Source organism: Schistosoma mansoni, chromosome 4, assembly GCF_000237925.1.
Source record: "Schistosoma mansoni strain Puerto Rico chromosome 4, complete genome".
In the NCBI taxonomy this organism is placed as follows: domain Eukaryota; kingdom Metazoa; phylum Platyhelminthes; class Trematoda; order Strigeidida; family Schistosomatidae; genus Schistosoma; species Schistosoma mansoni.
This window is the reverse complement of record NC_031498.1, coordinates 28,133,395-28,153,115: the sequence shown is the minus strand read 5'-3', so window position 1 is coordinate 28,153,115 and position 19,721 is coordinate 28,133,395. Positions and strand designations below refer to the sequence as shown.

General features: G+C 36.2%; 1 protein-coding gene across 1 annotated transcript in view; it reads right to left on the bottom strand.

Annotated features, from left to right (window-relative positions):
- The window catches only part of Smp_194900 (putative wd-repeat protein), a gene marked incomplete at both ends in the record, with an annotated part of 52,714 nt that extends 43,553 nt beyond the window's left edge, over positions 1-9,161 (bottom strand). Inside the window, 8 exons of the mRNA XM_018797391.1 lie at positions 595-733; positions 2,242-2,436; positions 4,774-4,849; positions 6,739-6,812; positions 8,544-8,677; positions 8,710-8,786; positions 8,830-9,063; positions 9,103-9,161. Of these exons, the coding sequence (XP_018652437.1) occupies positions 595-733; positions 2,242-2,436; positions 4,774-4,849; positions 6,739-6,812; positions 8,544-8,677; positions 8,710-8,786; positions 8,830-9,063; positions 9,103-9,161 (988 nt within the window). The remainder of the gene's footprint in view (positions 1-594; positions 734-2,241; positions 2,437-4,773; positions 4,850-6,738; positions 6,813-8,543; positions 8,678-8,709; positions 8,787-8,829; positions 9,064-9,102) is intronic.
- Between the last annotated feature and the right edge of the window lie 10,560 nt (positions 9,162-19,721).

The window sequence follows — 19,721 nt, the reverse complement described above, 5'->3', positions numbered from 1 at the left end:
TTTGCAGTCCTAAACATCAATGGAGAAGATTCAAACAAACAATACTAAGTGAATTTAATAACCAATATAGTTTTACTGTTTCTGCACAATGTCACATTGTTAAAAACCCTTTAGAAGGAAACACTCATAAGTTTCTCTCTTTATATGTATGAAATAATTTGAAACTTTTTAGTCACTAACAAGATGAAGATCGATTTTTATGAATGGATATTCAGAATTTTAAATTTACTGAATATGGAGTCTTGGTAGCGCATTGTTGGGGAGTCTGATACAACGAAGAAACGGCTGTTCAGTGATTCCAGTCTTTCCATGATGGTCTAACTAAGATCAGCTGGTGATTTAAACTAGAAAAATAAAAAAGTGTTAACATTACTTATTCCTATAAGTTTTATTTTAGCCACTGTCATGCAATAATTATTGATTTACATCCAATGATGATTGATAGAAAATGGGTTCAAGTTTTACAGGAAGCGTCAGAATAGTGAACTGACAAGTCTCGAGTTACGTGAATTCTACTATCTAAGTTAAACTACAAAAATATGATAACCTGTGTATAAAAGTTATCAGGTTAACAAAACAATGTCATTTACTAACCTTTTTGTTCAGTTATTAAATGTTGAACAACTACATCCGTTAACGATTCACGATATGCATAACGATCTTTATGAAAGCTATATACAGGATCTAATAGAAGTTGTACAGTTTCCAATGTTCCATCTTGACAGCCAACAACCTAAGCCAATATATGGAAATTTCATATGATAGTGTAGAGTTGTGTAGATTATTGGTTTACACTGAAATATCAAACCAATCAAAGCTAGACAACTATTGAAAACCTGGAAGCACTAGACGGCTGTTTCGTCTTAGTAAGGGTTACATTTATGCACTACTATATGCTGCCTCGGTGTTCTAGAAGTTAGGCACTCGCCAGAGAAGCTGGAGGTTCTAGGTTCGGTTCCCGGTTGCGTGGTCTTCAATGAGCACTGGTTGAGAGTCCCATTCTAAGACCGAACTGCCGTCCAGTGCTTCCAGGTTTTCAGTGACTGATGAAATCAAAGGAAATGTACGTATTTCGAAAACATATGCGAAATAAAAAAGTTTATAACACAACCACCAAGATATCTAAATCGTTAGATATTGAATCTGGACAATTGTACTTTTCATTAACCAACAAGAAAAGTTTGCGTTGTTTTCAAATTTGTATAGGTCGTTCGATAGAACTATTGTAAGTATAAAAGGTTTTGTGGATATTGTAGAATTTTCATTGTTCAGATCATGAACTGATCCTAGCTAGACCACTATTGATAACCTGGAAGCATTAGGCTGCCGTCTGGTCCCAGTATAGGACTCTTCAGAAGTGAGCATCCACGACCCCGCTTTGAAGAGACAAAACCAAGGCCCTTGACCTTCGGACTACTGAACCTGCATCCAACTGTGTGCATATCTGACTCCAATCAATTCACAATATTTTGCAACTTTCATCTGTTGCCTAAAGTGTATAGCGGTCTCAAACCCAACATGGATGAACTCCACTGATCACGGCCTCCCACTATATATATATATATATATATGTATTCCATTTCCTGTTTCCATGTCTTCGTTGGACACTATACTACCTACTTACATTAAGCAGTGGTTACGACTGATATCACCTGGTTGTGACAAGTAACACATACTACTTTTATCGAGATGGTTTCATTTACTGTCCTATTTGTAGCATCATTCCCTTCTCTTTTTTGTTTGAATATGAGAGAAAAGACGCGAATTATGGGAAGAGAGCTTTACTCCAAGGTTAGTTTATGTACAGAAAATCTGGAGTATTTATATCATTTTAGATGGCTTTAGGCTTCTAGAAATCTCTGGGACCCTTTTGAACATAGTAGCAGGATAGACACTCATCCAATCAGAAATATGACACGTGACTTTTCCCTTTCAAGATGTTTCTGAGAAACTTCTATTGAATGCTGATTGGATAAGATGTTTCTCAGTGTTTTCAGGGCCCTATTAGGCACTTTTCGAGGAATTTTCTGAGTCTCTCCAACAATTAGTACAGTGCCTTCTGATAAATCTTTGATTTCGATCTCGGTTATTCAATTAGAATCTTAATAAACATTATACAACGGTAATAAAAGTATCTTAGTTCAATGAATCAGCTCAGAAAGAGGTCCCTAGATAAAAAAAAAGAGTAAATAGACAGGTATAATCATTATACATATGAAAAAAGAAAAGATAGTTACTTACTATTTGATTATATCCATTACGTGTACAACAACACCATATCCATGTTTGTTGTTTATTAATACATGCTAAACGTATACCTTCATTATTATATAATTGACACATTTTATTGGATCCACAAATTGCCAATGATTCATATTTATTACCAAACCATGTTATATTACATGGATCATATCCTAATAAATAATCTTTTCCAGTCTATAATTTGTTTTGTATAGATGTTAGAAAAGCAATAAAAATAAATAATGATGGTTTACTAATATTTTTTAAAAGATGTAACAAATGAAATCACTGAAAGCACTAACTTAAAACATTTGCAACACTTACGCCTGTTACTCCCAACGGAGCATAGGCCGCCGACCAACATTCTCCGAACCACTCTGTCCTAGGCCTTCCTTTCTAGTTCTATCCATTTTTTGTTTATTCTTCTCATATCTGTCTCCATTTCTCGGAGTAATGTATTCTTTGGTCTTCCCCTTTCCCTTTGGCTTTCAGGATTCCATGTGACGACATGCCTTGCGACTCAGTTATGTGCTATCTTCAATGCTTGTCTTATCCACTCCCAGCGCTTAATCCTCATATCTTCATCCACTCGAATCTGAGTTGTTCTCTCCTACAGCATGCTGTTGCTGATAGTGTCTGATCAACGGATCTGAAGTATTTTCCGTAGGCAGCTGTTAATAAACACCTGTATCTTCTGGATGATGGATTTCGTAGTTTCCCAAGTTTCCACCCCATACAGTAGAACTGTCTTGAAATTTGTATTGAAAATTCTGATCATGGTATTGGTCGACAATTGTTTTGACTTCCTGATGTTATTCAGTTGTAGATATACTGCTCTTGCTTTGCCGATCCTCGCTCTCACATCTGCATCAGATCCACCGTGTTCATTAATGATGCTGCCCAGATATGTGAAGGTTTTCACATCCTCCAATGCTTATCTGTCAAGTGTGATTTGATTGGTGCATGCTGTAATGTATCGGAGAATTTCGCTTTTCCTTTTGTGTATATTGAGACCGACTGCTATTGAGGCTGCTGCTACACTGGTCATCTTCCCTGTATTTGTTGTTGCGTGTGTGATAGAAGCGCCAGATCATCTGTGAAGTCTAGATCGTCCAGCTGGGAGTAAGTAACCTTGTCTGACACCGATCTTTACCTCGAATGAGTCGGTGAGTTGTCCTCCATGAACGATTTTTCATTTTAATCCATCATAGGAATTCCGTATGATATTTGCAACACAAGTATTTAAAATTTCATTATAAACCTTTTTGAATGTAGATCGAAATACTTAGAAAAATGACGAAAGAATATAATTTCTATTGTAAGTCATTGTGGTATATTTGTGGTATAATTGAATTTTTGGGATGGTGGAGAAGATTTGTAGCTCAGGTGGATGATTTTGATGGAGGTGTACAGGACAAGCTGTGAACCATATGTGGAAAGATTTAAACACTTCAATTCTATCCGAAGTTTGTGCTGATGATGAAAGCTCCACGACCAAACCATCCAGCTCAGAGAACAAAACTCCATCAAAATTGAATTTTTATTCCGGAAAAATTCAACATATATTTGAGAAATATTTGATAATATTTAAGTTTTCAGTTGACTTTGTACAATTTTCTTCTCTGATCCTAAAGCAAACGTTCCATGTAACATCATTTACTGTTTAATTAAATGTGTGGTAAGAAAAACCTTTGGTCTTTTATGAGCTCATTTCTGTCAACATAATTGATTGTTTTCATATAGAAATAATGCAGTTTTAAATTCATTATAACATCAACTTATCATATAACTGTTGATCTTTACAGACATCTTCGTAAACAAATTCTCTGAACTTTTCTCAATGTGATTCATATAAATATTTGATGGAAGCACCAGATACATATGCGCCGCATAAATCTCATTCGATTTGTGTGAGGGCTGTGATACTGCCCAGGTTCCCAGACTGAAGCAGGTGGTTTTCTTAGGGGGCCACACCCGGAGCCTTTGACCTCAAGGTCTGATCCACAAGGCAATGGAGCATCTCTAGGAGATGCAATCCCATGGTAGCCGATGACCAACGATTGGTTCATACGCCATTTGTTCCTTCAGGATACTGGAGCTCATGTGCACCATTGGTTGGGAATCAGGGTTTTCCAATTCCCCTAGGTGAACTTTCCGTATCCACAAACCCGGTTAAAGCGCCGGACATTCGCTTTTCGTCCTCTCAATTTCGTAAACAACACCCCCGCCACGAGAAGGCCTTTACGATTAAACGAATCCTATTAAAACAATTGCAAAATTTCATGCTTCTATAACTTGGTGTTTTTGTACGCCTTGGTGATGAGCACCGACTAGCATGAAACCGAAATCCAAGCCCTCCTATAAAGTGCCTTCAATTAACAACACTACTGACTTCTATTATTGATGTACGTTTAATATTAGGACATTTTATGGTGGTGGATTTCTTCAAAAAAGTTAAACTTCTAATATTTTTTATTACCACAATAAGTAACACAATACGATAGATGTCTTTGGGAGGAAATATTTACTTACTTGTCTTCCATTTAATTGATAAAACGATAACTTTTGATTCCAGTCAACAACTGCTAATATTTCACCGTGACCATTTCTACAACACACAAAACAAAAAAAAGGATTAAACAGTAAACTAAATGAGCAGGATTACTGAAAATAGTTTACGTTAACTGGTAGATAAATTGTGCTATGCTTAATCACTGCTTACCCAAATAAAGAATGCTAACTAGGATAAACACTTCAGCATAACCAAATGAAGACATGATACTTATTCATGGTGTCACTAGTTATGTGAAAGTCTAAAATTGTTAGTCTTTTTAACTCGATACTACAGTATCGTAAGTCATAGATAGTTACTGTTAAAAACCGACTGGAAAATAGATCTGTAATATCGGTATTTCACTAACCATTGAAAAGTAATACATTGACCGAAGACTAAAAATCAAACTGAGACATACGACTAAGGTCACAAAAGATGATAGATTTCAATCGTCCTAACTGTTAAGTTCGTTTAAATGTCTTGATCCTCCTCTGTATCTAACCATATTTTGTGTAAAACACTATACTACTAACTGGTCTTCAGTAACCAGTTCATTCCTAATAACTTTTGAGCAGGAATTGTGTGTCGTATATTTGTTGTCTTGAGTATTCTTAACTATTTACATAAACTAGTAATATTCACCTAATCCTTTTACCTTAATTAAATTGTCTCAACACTTTTAACAGTTTCCTTCGATCTTCATACATTCCTTGAATCTTTGTTTAGACACAACAGCTACCATATTTTGTACTCTTGGTCATCATTGACTTTACATATGGCTACCAGCTGTCATTCACACTATCGTAAGGTTTAATGAATGAAGAATTTGCAGCGAAGAAAAGTTTATTCTCGACGATATTTCCCTAAGTCTTACTATCGTATTTATAGGTGATTTTTTACACTTAGTTGTCTATAGTAAGGTAGAGTGGTTCTATAAAACTATCAATGGTGGCCAAACTTATTCAAGTGGAGGTCAATTAAAGTGACATGCTTTTCCCTACAAACACTATTGTACCACTTGGGAAAATGATAATGTCGAAAAGAAAACCTTCCTCACCAAAACATCTTCATTCTCTTTAATGAGTTAATCGACTTCTTTCGGTATAACGGATCTTTATGGCCTTACTGTAGGAAGCATTTTCCCGTACATACACACTAGCGTGTCAACCACCAGTGATAACTAAATAGTTGGAGTTTGCAACTAATTTACATATATTTCATAATAATAAAACCGTTTTCTAGATAAAAGGTTTGTGTTTGGAAATGGATTTTTAAGCGTATATGGACCGTGTAGCTGGACGCTCAGGCAAATTTAACACATTGATGCTAATCAACACAGTATCCAGAAGTGCTAATATAAATACCCGTTTCAATCTACATATTAAATAGTAAAATATGTTACTTAATTGTGAAGAGGACAATATATATTCATCCTGGTCTATTTAAAGACAGATAAGCAGTGGCTTTGAATAGAAATGGGCGTGAGTGTATACATTGGTAGTTGGTTTTCGTGACAGAATAGTGACTTAAATATTTGAAAAACAGTGAAAAAGCTCTGCTGAATGTTTCGTCATACATTGAACTTCATTCAAAAGAATTTTCATCAAATGTAAGTTTATTAAACGATGATTATTTTTGCAAGAATGAGTAATGGTAGAAAACGGTGTAATAAAGGGGTGATAAAAGGATAAAAAATCGATTACGTAATGCAAAATCTCATATCGATCACGGTTACTTCTTATATTAGTCACTAAGGGCATCTATAACAAAAGAAACTAATCGTAAAATTTTGGAGGATAACTCACGATACACTACTTAACTATGTTAATTAACATTTGACAGCAAAAAGTGAATTAAATAAGAGGAGAACACTGGTTTAAAACAATTCAATCTCATCAGTAACCGAACGTTATTAAGATTATATATATATATATAAAGTTTACTTCGATGGATTCCATTTAAGGTGCCATGTAATTGGATTGCCTGGGCGTTCAATTTTAACGACTTCCTCAGTTTCCTAGAACAAATATATAAAGCATTGAAATGTTGTTCATACAAACAATTCTTTTAATGAAACGAACTATTATCTAACTGATTAGCCTATGAACAAATGATGACCGAAGGAAAACCGCTTTAAGCGTCTCATATATAAGCTTCAGTTAATAAGACTAGACTTTATACAACAAGCGTAAACAATAATATACGAGTCTGTGCAAACGTTTACCACGATAAAAATGTAATATACCTCCAAGGCATTAGTTAGCATGAAAAACCCCTTAATTTCACGGCTCATGTATCAACATAGGATTAGAAACTAGTGTTTGCAAACAGGAATAAGAGCTGCTATTAGGTTGTCATTATGACATGAAGTCAGCTATAATGTAATAGTCTCAGACTTTATATTAAATAATACACTTACTTCTTCGGTCTTCTGACTGATTAAACGGAAAAAGATCCCAAAGCTGTTCAGCGGTACAGACCAACTTTATCTTCACCACTTTTTAAAACTTTGGAAAAGTACTTCCATGTACTATTTCTGTGAAATGACACTGTTTTGTGTTTTAGCAAGCGCTTTATTCGCATTTTTACTGCAATCTTTTTATATGTGTTCATCATATTTTTATCTTTAAACGCTAGTCCATTTGCAGAAACTATAGTACATTTTGAACAGATCTTGGAACTTCTGTATCATACAACGCATTAAATTCCGTGATTAATTTTATTCCTCTATAGTTCGCTAGTAGATAAGGGCCTGTATTATTATACATAAGTGTACTAACACATTACAGGTATTTTTGACATAAACAGAAATTTCAATGATAAAAATAGCTAATCCGTTTTAAAACTCTTTAGAACAACAGCCTTAGTAATCAACCTGTTATTACCTTTATTAAACTGTTACCAAATTACTTTGTGATATCCAAAAAACTGCTTTGAAAATAAAAGTCATAAACATGGATATCAGCTATGTGTTCTCGAAAGAGTCAATTTTTCTAATTGCATGGAAATATGTATCAGTTATGCGAGGTCATGATTAGTGAATTTATGATCATCAGGTCAAACCATGGTCTACATACCAAAACTTCAAAAATATACGGCGTGGATCATAGCCCAGAGCATGAGTTTCGAGTTGTTGGTAGAAATATATCTATCATGGGTTAATTCATCGTGACAAATTAGACGTATATAAATAATAAGAGCCTTCTAAGTGTGAGTACTTGAATATAACAAATAGAATGCTTTGCTTTCAAAAACAAGCCTCTGTTGTGAGTTTAACACTAAACCAACAATATTAATCCCAAACCCATATCAAAACTCTCCAAAATATCTATGAAAAGAAGTAATTTTTGGTGGTTGATGAAGTGCCCTGACTATGTAGATATCTGCGAATACTCAGACAGGTAACCAAACTATCAATACTCTTTACAAGAAGAAGAAGAAGAAGTGATATCAACATTGATACTAAGTCTCTAAAGTACCAAAACCGTCAATGATTATCATAAGGTTTCTAAAGACACTGAAAGAGTATATTGTTTGTTGATCAATAATATATAGTGCAGACGTATTACCTGTTTTACAATCCGCACTCAGTTTTGAAGAGATAAGTTAATTCAAAGTCTAACGATCGTGGTAAATAATCAGTGTAAATTACTTTCTGACATATCAATATGTACAGACTTTTGATGTGTTTCAACCAAAAAGGCACATACAAACTTTGTAAAATGTAGGTGTATTAAAACGTAATTACCTTATTCCGAATGCTAATCACACCGTTATAAAGACCAATAGCTAAAAACTGACCATCAGACATCCAACTGCAACATGTAGGACGAGCCGATATCTTGGTTTTTACAACCGACTTTTGATCCATAGTCCAGAAACCTAGTATATTAAAAAAATGCACGTAGACTAACCAAAATCTGTACTCCCAGTGCTAGCTAGAAGCACGGTAACGGGGTTAAATTCCAAACATTGAATTGACTCAGTGTGCCTGATAATATATATGTATATATCAATATGAAACGAGGACTTACATATACTTCAGCAAGCCCTCTAACGTAGACGATTTCCAGATGATTACACACTTATCGGCTGATCCGCTTCCAAATATACTCGAATCATGAGCATATGCAACGCAATAAACCGTATCCTTGTGACCTTTCAGGTTCTTAATCAGACTGCCATTATCTGCCTTGTATACCCATACTAAGTTACCAGAGGCTACAATAAGTTGCGATCCATCTGGACTGTAGCATAGATCCCATATGCTGCAAGAAAACTGAGTAATATTTCTGGAACAACTATACCAGTTAGTAACACCATCCTTTCCTTTGACCTTGAACGACCAAACTTGCGCGGTATCCATACCATCTGCTTACATTCATGTATAGGTCAAGAATTTCACCTTCAGGAGAAGGCATTTTAAACAACTGATATTTGCATGGAGAGTTTGCCATAAATAATCGATCTTTGCTGAATAGTGTTAAAGAATGAGGTGTTACTCTGGAGCTGTACTTTCAAGTGAAGTAGTGAACTGAATTTTGAAACCAACTGCCGTAAAAAGTGGTGCTTCTGTCTTAGACTGAATCATATGAAAAAAATGTTGAATAGTCACAAGAGGGCAGATGCAGGTCCCTGAACTTCTACCTTCGAAACACAAATCGGAAACTCATTTGATTTCTTGGATCGTCATTGGTATGGCACATGATCATCAGATGAGTATGAAGAGGTCATAAATATGAAGGATTTGACAACGCTTACCTACCTACTTACTTGCACCCGTTACTTCCAAAGGAGCATAGGCCGACGATTAATATTCTCCAACGCGCTCTGTCCTGGGCCTTCCTTTCTAGTTCTATCCATTTTTTGTTTATTCTTCTCATATCTGTCTCCATTTCTCGGAGTAATGTATTCTTTGGTCTTCCCCTTTCCCTTTGGCTTTCAGGATTCCATGTGACGACATGCCTTGCGACTCAGTTATGTGCTATCTTCAATGCTTGTCTTATCCACTCCCAGCGCTTAATCCTCATATCTTCATCCACTCGAATCTGAGTTGTTCTCTCCTACAGCATGCTGTTGCTGATAGTGTCTGATCAACGGATCTGAAGTATTTTCCGTAGGCAGCTGTTAATAAACACCTGTATCTTCTGGATGATGGATTTCGTAGTTTCCCAAGTTTCCACCCCATACAGTAGAACTGTCTTGAAATTTGTATTGAAAATTCTGATCATGGTATTGGTCGACAATTGTTTTGACTTCCTGATGTTATTCAGTTGTAGATATACTGCTCTTGCTTTGCCGATCCTCGCTCTCACATCTGCATCAGATCCACCGTGTTCATTAATGATGCTGCCCAGATATGTGAAGGTTTTCACATCCTCCAATGCTTATCTGTCAAGTGTGATTTGATTGGTGCATGCTGTAATGTATCGGAGAATTTCGCTTTTCCTTTTGTGTATATTGAGACCGACTGCTATTGAGGCTGCTGCTACACTGGTCATCTTCCCTGTATTTGTTGTTGCGTGTGTGATAGAAGCGCCAGATCATCTGTGAAGTCTAGATCGTCCAGCTGGGAGTAAGTAACCTTGTCTGACACCGATCTTTACCTCGAATGAGTCGGTGAGTTGTCCTCCATGAACGATTTTTCATTTTAATCCATCATAGGAATTCCGTATGATATTAACTGTCTTCTCAGGCACATCGTAGTGTCGAAGAAGCCTCCGTAGTGTTGTCCTGTCCACACTATCAAATGCTTTCTCGTAGTCGATGAATTTAATGTTAAGTGATGAATTCCATTCGACTGATTGTTCCACAATGATCCGTAGGGTTGCGATTTGGTCTGTATACAATCGGTACTTCTGGAGTCAAGCCTTTTGATCTCAAAGTTGAGCGTCTTTGGAGTCCTTCATTCTGTTTAACAACAGCCTGTTGAAGACTTTTCTTGGTATTGAAAAAAGCGTGATGCCCCTGTAGTTATCGCACTTGCTGGGATCGCCTTTCTTTATATTTTCATCAGAAGCCATTCTTTTCAGTCTGCTGGTACTCGCTCTTCATCCCAAATCTTACTGAAGAGGATGTGGAGTATCTTTGCAGTTGCTGCTACATCTGCTTTCAGTGTCTCTGTCGGGATGTTTTCTGGTACCGCTACTTTACCGCTTCTGACTTGTCTGATGGCCATGCTGATCTCTACAATTGTTTTTTGGCCAACATCGATTTGGAGGTCCGTGGGTGCTGTCTGACATCACTACTGTCCGGTATTTATTTTCGTGTAGTTATTTCGAAACCACTGTTACTGAAAACATAGAACGGAGGGATGTCAACTCACACTTAGATTAAATATCTACTCATTATAGTGTATTCAATCTAAGCTAACTAGTTATCACAGGAGATGAACAGAATGGTGTAACCAAGAATTATTGGCTGCAAATACTTGACCGAACACTTATAGCCAGGGTGTGACCATACAAATCAATAGGGTCAGCACTGACTTTGAGGACTATGAGGTCTATTTAGTTTCAAGATGCACAAAGCCAAACATGAGATAACTGGAAAAATTAATATTCAACAACCGATACATAGAGCATGCGAATAATGGAGAATGCAGAAAGAAGTAATTTAATTCAATCGGATGGCATGGCTCATCCTCTCAGACGTAATCATTCCTTGTAACTTATCTTCGCTCATATTATTCTATCTTTAGCTTAAATGTGTTCTTTAGAAGCGTCAGAATTTATATTACTGATTTTTACGATGAGTCAGAATAGATAATGATATGACTTCCACGTATGATCTCTAGATTAGGTAGTCACACCATTACAAATCTGCAATTTTAGGATTAGGTCTATCATTATAATGGCACTCATAACGAACTTAGACCATTATTCTACAAACCTACAGAGGAATCAATGTTGTACACAAACATCACAAAAAGCTACAAGACTCAATGAGACAAAGATGAACTCATACCTGATGGAAAGATTCTTATACTATTTCAATCCAGTATGATGAACAGTCAGAATCCCGTTGAAAAAGAAACCTCAAGTAGGTTAAAATAAACAGCAATGTGGTAAAGGAGGAAACTGAGCTATTGTTAGTGCTCATTCTTTAAATGTAATCGTGTTGTTATTGAGGTTTATCATAGCTGACTCTGGTAAGTTACGATAAATAGATAAAAACTTGTCACTTTATCTTCGGTCGTAGGATTGTGTTTGGTAAGCCACAACATATCCACTAACGTTTAGTGATATTTCACTGGCCTTAGAAAACTCTAGAAAATTAATTGGAATTGTGAAAATATTACTTCTAAAATGTGATTGCGATGTACAGACAGAATTCCTTTAACACGATAGAGTGCTTTTAACCTTTGAAAATGTCGCACATTGTTACGCCATACAAACCCATTAGAGTTTTCCTGGAATTAAGCATGATAGATGTATGCTAATAACTAAGGATTTATTTTGTATTTGTGATAAATTTGTTTACTACGAAAATCTGTCACGCATTTGGAGGGAAGCGAGAAATGTGAACCAGTTTGTACAACTATCAGAAGGAGCTATGTTGAAACGAAAAATTATGAATATTAGTTGTTTGCGATCAGTGATAATTTTAATGTTTCGACTTTGAACATTGAGTCGGCAATTCGGAGTGAAATAATGGGTGAATAGAAGTTCCTCATTCACCCAAATAACATACCATTCTCCAATAGTGACTGGAAGAATCAACAGTACGCGGCTGATAATATATTTAAAGAGGTCAGAATCAAATGTTTCTAAATTATAAGAAGGTCAGTAACGGCATTTTCGACGCTCGATTTACTTCAAAAAGTATATGTATTTCGGTGTTGAGAGACCACAGACTTGTTAATATTGCCGGCTCACGGGATAGGGGATCCAAACTAAGTTTGGGTAAAGAATAACTGTCTGGTTAAGTAGAGACGCATGGACCCCAATTGAAACCAGAACAAGGTGATTGAGGAAGCAACGGTTCTAAATTTTGTCATAAATACCAATTAGGAATTTAGCCAAAACAAATATTTCCACTCAGTTATTCAACCAATAATTGTCCCCACAATAATCGAAATAACTTACAATAAATAGACAAATTGATAGGAAATATAAGAAAATTACCGAACGCACCGAAAAATGAGTGTTATTATATCCTTTCTAGATAGATCAAGTAAACATCCGTTTAAAAGATAATAGTTTGTTGCTTTATAACACAAAGTGTTTCCCATTCTGGGAAAGTGCTTCAATTCACAACCAAAATGCACGATCCCAGTCAACTCGAGCAACACAACCAAAGAGAGAACAATCAATATGGCTGACGTCAAGATTAAATATCAACTAAAACAACATAGATACAGTTCAGGGAGAAACACAGAAACTCAGTGGAAGCAAAAAAAAATTAGAAAACTATTATGAAACGTAACGTTACAGTCTCAAATGGCATCAAAAAGACTAACTAAATGTACAACTCAGGAAACTAATGAGAGAAAGTTGCAAATGTATACATAGAGGGATTCCCACGCACAAAACCTTCAAAATGGATCTTACACTGGACTTGCGGACACGGTCACCGTGACCTAGGGGGAGAGAAGATGGATACGGCTAGGATAACTAATTAGATGCTATTTCCCTAAAGTGTTTAGTGTACTGTGAGAAAAAGCAAATGAACTTTTTATAGGTAAACACAAAATTCGAGAAAAGCTTTTACAATCGGATTACCGGATTGAATTAACACATGACTATACAGATAATAATAGTATATATAGTTTGAATTTCACTAGATAATCCAAACGACTAGATAACAAATTCAAAATTTCACAACATTGTGTAGTCATGAATAAAACCAACTGATTGATTGCATGCACATTTTAGCAACAATTATTAGGTCGTGAACCCACCTACTTTTCTACTGTTTTAGCCTTATGACCGAAATTATAAGTGTACACTTATAGAATAACAACACTCCTCAAGACATCGGAGAACTCGACTGATCAGCATGAACTTAGTATCATCTCCTCTACACAACCCCTAGACAGGATGATAACCTTTAACTTAATGACACAAAATCAATGTCACGCAGTTGCCCAACAACTTTAAGAAAGCTCTTGAAACACTCAAAATTAGTGCTCATACCTGGTAAAAGACATGCGTCTATGCTCCGTGTATAATTTAGGCCCAGTAGACCTCAAAAGCCTCGAGTGTCCACCCGTATGGGGTCCAATGGCAGAAACTGTTACCAATGGAGTTGAATTTGAAACCCCACCAATAACAATATCACACCTTTAGGCACGTTACGTGGATTATTCACGATACATTCTTGATCTGTCAACACAATAATATACGGAAGAGAACTCGTCTAAGTCTAGGTTAAGACCTTGACACGATAGGTTGACCGGTTTAATCTTGAAGCTAAAAATGAGTGAGTACAAGTTGAGAATAACGGACGTGGGCAGAGAGTCGAAAACTACTCCATCACCTGATTGATTGTAAAGCGAGAGCGAGAGAGAAAATGAGTCAACTGGATCACTACTCGATTTATTCACGATTCAGATTAGTATTAAAAAATCTATGAACAAATAGAAAACTAACAAAACCACTACATACAAGCAATCATAAAAAATGAAATTGTGTCCAAGCCAGGAGTTAGAGTAGAAAAATATAGTACAAAAGGTTACTTTTAAATCATAGTGGCTTTGAAACAGGAAAAGGTAAGAATGTAAATCAAAAACGTTTGTTATTTGTAGAATAACCTAGGGGCAAAACCAAATTTTAAAGCATTACAAACTTTGAATCAAGTGAAATCTTATCCCCAAAAACAGCTCCCGTCGTTCGTCATGGTTCCCTTGTTTCTCTGTTCCGAGCAATAAACTTTACTGTTCTTTAAATAGACAGAATCAAAAATTCTTACAAGTTGGTTGGAAGCTTGGAAAATATAAAGTTTAAAAAATAATTTGGCTGATTTAATCTCATCCTTCGGTAAATATTAATCATCCGAATAAACACAAGTACTTTAAGCACACAAGTATCCAGAAAAAGGGATCACACATATCATGCACTAACTTACAGTAGTAACAGGCCACCAGAAATAATAAGTTGTGTCAAGCAACTGGAGCACTCTCACTACATCTCCAAAAGTCAGGAAACATAACGCAACACAGTATGTGCTAAATATCTCAGAAGATACCTAGAGGATCCGTAATTCCCTCATAACGAACATCAATGACAAAACAACGCACCATCTTTATTCAGTCTTACCCAGACCGTAAGATGTGAGAGCAAATTTAGACAGATCGAGAATCATCTACAAAGCAATGTCCTTCCACACTCAGCGTCTGTTCCTGATTTTCACCTCAGCTGGAAGTTTGTTTGTTCTTTCTTACAGAAGGTGGTTGTTGATAGTATCCTACCAACGGACATTGAGTATCTTGCGTAAACAGTTGTTTATAAATACGGCGAGACCATAATTTATGAACGAGACAATCAGATAAAGAGTAACGGATTTTGGAGCTTGGCGCAAAATTTGTTCACTCATCTGGCTAAATAGCGTTTTAACATTTTAGCGGATGTCATTTCGCGATGAAAACCATAAGTCTAATTCCTGACGCCCAACATCAACAGTAAATTATAAATTTAGTTCATCCCACTGCTTTGGAACCCTCATCCAACACCAGCAAGCAGATGGACATTCTAAAGGTCACTTTGGAGTCTCTCAGAAGTCACCTATAAGTTAAAGTCTTATAGAATTATTGTCTACTTCGTTATTAGTGCTGCTCTAATAGTTGACCTAATCCTAAACTTGCAGATTTGTCATTATGTGACAACCTGATCGAAGAGATCTTATATGGAAGTCACATGACTGTCTACAGTGACTCGTCCTATCGTAATCATCACCAATATATGATGGAAAAAACAGTTGGTCTGGAAATAGAACAATATATTTAATATGAATAAAGAAATTAAGCTACATAAGAATGATAACGCCTGTAAGGCTGAGTCATGCCATACGATGAATCGAATTTCGAACAAACGAATGCCATCGCGTTTACCATTATTGACCTTCTCTTAATGTTACATGTTGAGAGTCCATTTTCCTAGTTATCTCAGGTTTTAATTTCAGGATTTTATGTTAAGGACCAATACCCTTACAGTCTCACCATTATTGCTCGTACCGTCTTAATGATGACTGTGGTAGTTCTTCAAGTTTCAGCTCCGTACAGTAGAACTGTATTCACATTCGTATTGAAGGTTCTCAGTTTGATATTGGTTGACGGTTGTTTTGAGTTCCATATGTTCTTCGATTATAAGAATGTGGTCCTTGCTTTGACAACCCTCGCCTTCACATCTGCATCAGGTCCTACTTGTTCATAAATAATGCTTCCCAAGTACGTGAATGTTTCCACTTCTTCCAGAGTTAGGCCATCACGTATAATAGCGTTGGTGTTCTACGTGTTCTATTTGGGAATATTCCTTCACCCTTGTGTACGTTGAGGCATGCTGAAGCAGAGGCCGCTGCCACAGTGTTTGTTTTGACCTAAATTTTTCATTGTATGTGAAATAGAAGTACCAGGTTATCGGTCAGGTCAAAATCATGCAGCTGAATCGAAGTCTTTCATTCTATTCCACGCTTCGCCTGAAATGTGGAGGTCAATAAAGACTCTGTCTTATCTAGAATACACTCATTAGTATTAGAATTAACAGCCAAAATCGGAACTGACTAACCTGATTCCTGGAATTGTATACAATCATCATGTCGGTTGTGTAGTGAAACCACTGATATCTAGAATTCGCATCATAGACTTTCCATCACTATTCCCCCCCCCACGAAGTAATGTTCGATCCATACGTCGCAATGTTACGACCGATTCGACGTTCTTAATTTGTATTATCTTCTTATATGTCACGCTTCGATTATTATATGTGAGTATCTGGGGATAAACACTGATATGTAATTCGAGGCATTCCATCATGTGCATTTGACTTGCATAAAAATTATGGTACATATTCTTTTTGTTATTCATATTACAATACACAGATAAATACGCGTTGATATGTGTATTTAACACATGTGACTCATCTAGGCTTGATTTACCTGCGAACCAATCAATTGAGAAACATACATTTGCCTCATATTCATTAGGATAACCTTGGACATGATTCGGCTTCTCTACTTGTGCAAACTTCATATCTGGACAAACTAGTTCTCTGATTGCTTCGAGAAAACTAACTATTCCCCCCGATTCATCAGACCACTGACTAAAAATTCTACCCACCATACATTGTTCGTGAGAATATACAACATCTGATACAATAACATCAGAAATGTAACTAGGATTCGATTCATCCGGAACATATTTGTCACACTCAGTAGGAATATCACCAGAGAGAAGTTCATTGTGTGGACAAATGACATTTGATATGACATCAGAATTTGATTTTTCCGAACTATTTCTCTCAAATTTATTCACAGATTCATTAGAGAATATTGGATCATTAGGAAAATCAACATCTATCAAAACTGAATCCGGTTTTTGATCATGATTTGACTCATTCAACATATTATTCTCAGAGTTGTAAGAAATGTCATCAGAAATATGCGAATCATTATGGCAAACCATATCTGGTACAAGAACACGAGAAATCTGATAAGAAGTTGGTTGATTAGAAACTTTTGTCTGACAATGATTCTGGGCTTCATTCAACATTGGACTGCTATGTGACGTCATCCCGCTTCTCGAAGTTTTGGATAAAGATAGGTGATCATTAGAAACATCGAACTTAGTGGGATCACAACCACAAATTTTAGCATTGGTTTCAGAGAGATGAACCATGGTATTACAAACTGACTGAATGTGTCCAGATTGACCACATTAAAAGCATTCACAATTACAAAATACACATGAATTACATGGATGAAACTTGACACAGAACAAGCGTTTACCAAACTTGTGCTCATCTTCGTGAACTGTTTCACAAATTAATTAACTGTTGTCTGAATAACCTTGATTACGTATTGAACTACGACGACGTATTAAAGTAGTGGAATTCCTGATGTCCTGTCGAATCATCCCATTGAATTTTTCTCCTTCACCACATTCGAGATTTGTATACATTACATAGTCCAGTGGTAGTTGCTTGACAGTTGCATAAGGGAGTGAGATCGGTTTGTCTGGAAATGCCAAAGTCTGTAGTAAACTGTATGCTTCTTTTCCGATGAACGAAAGCAAATGAGCGATAATATTGAAATCCTCAACATCCTCTTTGGTCACAGCCCAGATTTCGAAGCTCTCCACATACTCCTCAAAAGCATTAAAATCTGAATGTCAGTCTAACCGTTCTATCACAGGCCCCATCGAGAGACCAATGTGATGTTTAATGGTATTTGAATTATAGTATAAACTAGTAATCCCACAAACAACGCAATTTAATCAAGAAGCATTAGATGAACACGAACGAATGTATTGTATTTGGAAATCGAAATCAAGCAGTTATCAATACAAAGGAATCACTGCTTCATTCAAACACCAAAACCGACCTCATGAAACCGAACATATGCTTCTAAAAGAGCTGAGTGAAGCCTACTTAATTATCTTCGCCCATTATAGGGTTGACGCATACTACAGCCACACACTAATACAATATTGGCACAATCATTCCAAAATAAAACATTTCTCCTATTGAACATTATATCAATAAATTAATCACAGTGCACCACTCTTCACACATTTAGCATACTTAGGTGAAATTCCAACTTCACAAGTGGCACATTTCGCATGCAATCGAGACACATGAAACCCACTATTGGATTCACGATTGATACATAAACACATTATATCGATCACAGTTTTGCAACAATTATTGAGTCTGAATTTCAGAGCTTGACGATTAATTTATTGAAAATGTTTTCCCACTCTAATCAAATTTCATTATCTCACTTGACAATTTTATGGGACTAATTTCCACAACAATAATGAATCTGGTTGGAAAATCAGGATTCATCTATGAAACAATGCACACATTCGAGATCTAATGAAGATGAATTCGGTTGCACGATAGTCAGTAGCTATCAGAAAAGTGATTCCTCCATGTGATTGATGAAAATATGTGGATCTGTTCTCCGTGACACAATGAGATAAATCAGTAACACTAAAAAATCGACAATCTAATCTTGAATAAATTGAGCATTGGGTAGATTGTAATAAATAAATTATATATTTGTAATATCATAATTTTCCTACTCATTTGGATACTACAAATATATAATTTATTTACGACAATCTAATCGTTCACGGAGGAGATGGACTACGAGCAAGTTGAGTTTTGAAGATGGATGCAACCTTGTAAACAGACTAGGGGAATGTCGAATTACAAGCAATACGAGCAAGGTGTTCATTAGTTCTCGTTTGGCCATTTGTTAGACCATTTTCATTTCAACATGCTGCCTATTTACAACGATAAAAATATTTGAGTGACATGACAATTTGTGATCATCAGTTGAGGGTGACCACTTTGTAGGGAATGAAATGGCAACAATGAGGCAAGTGTTTGTCGAAAATCCCCAACTAAATAGTGGTCGTTGATGTGAAACACTATGAAATGTGTGAAATTGAAGTCCAAATGTGTTCTTATTGCGGAATTCATCGTTGGGACTGAATCAGTGGAGTGATTATGCACACAAAATGGAGAACTCGTTCAGTAGGAAAATATCTAGCCATGGAATGGTTATGGGCGCCCAACAATGTATGCTCGAAATCCACAAATGACAGATACTCAACCATCAACTTCACCTACAGCCTAAATCCCCCACTAAATATATTGAGATGTGTTAATGAACTGAAAGATTTAATTTGGATAGGTTAATAAGAAGACACAGCTTATCAAGATTATGTGATATATTAGCGCAATACATTTCAAACAATCTGATC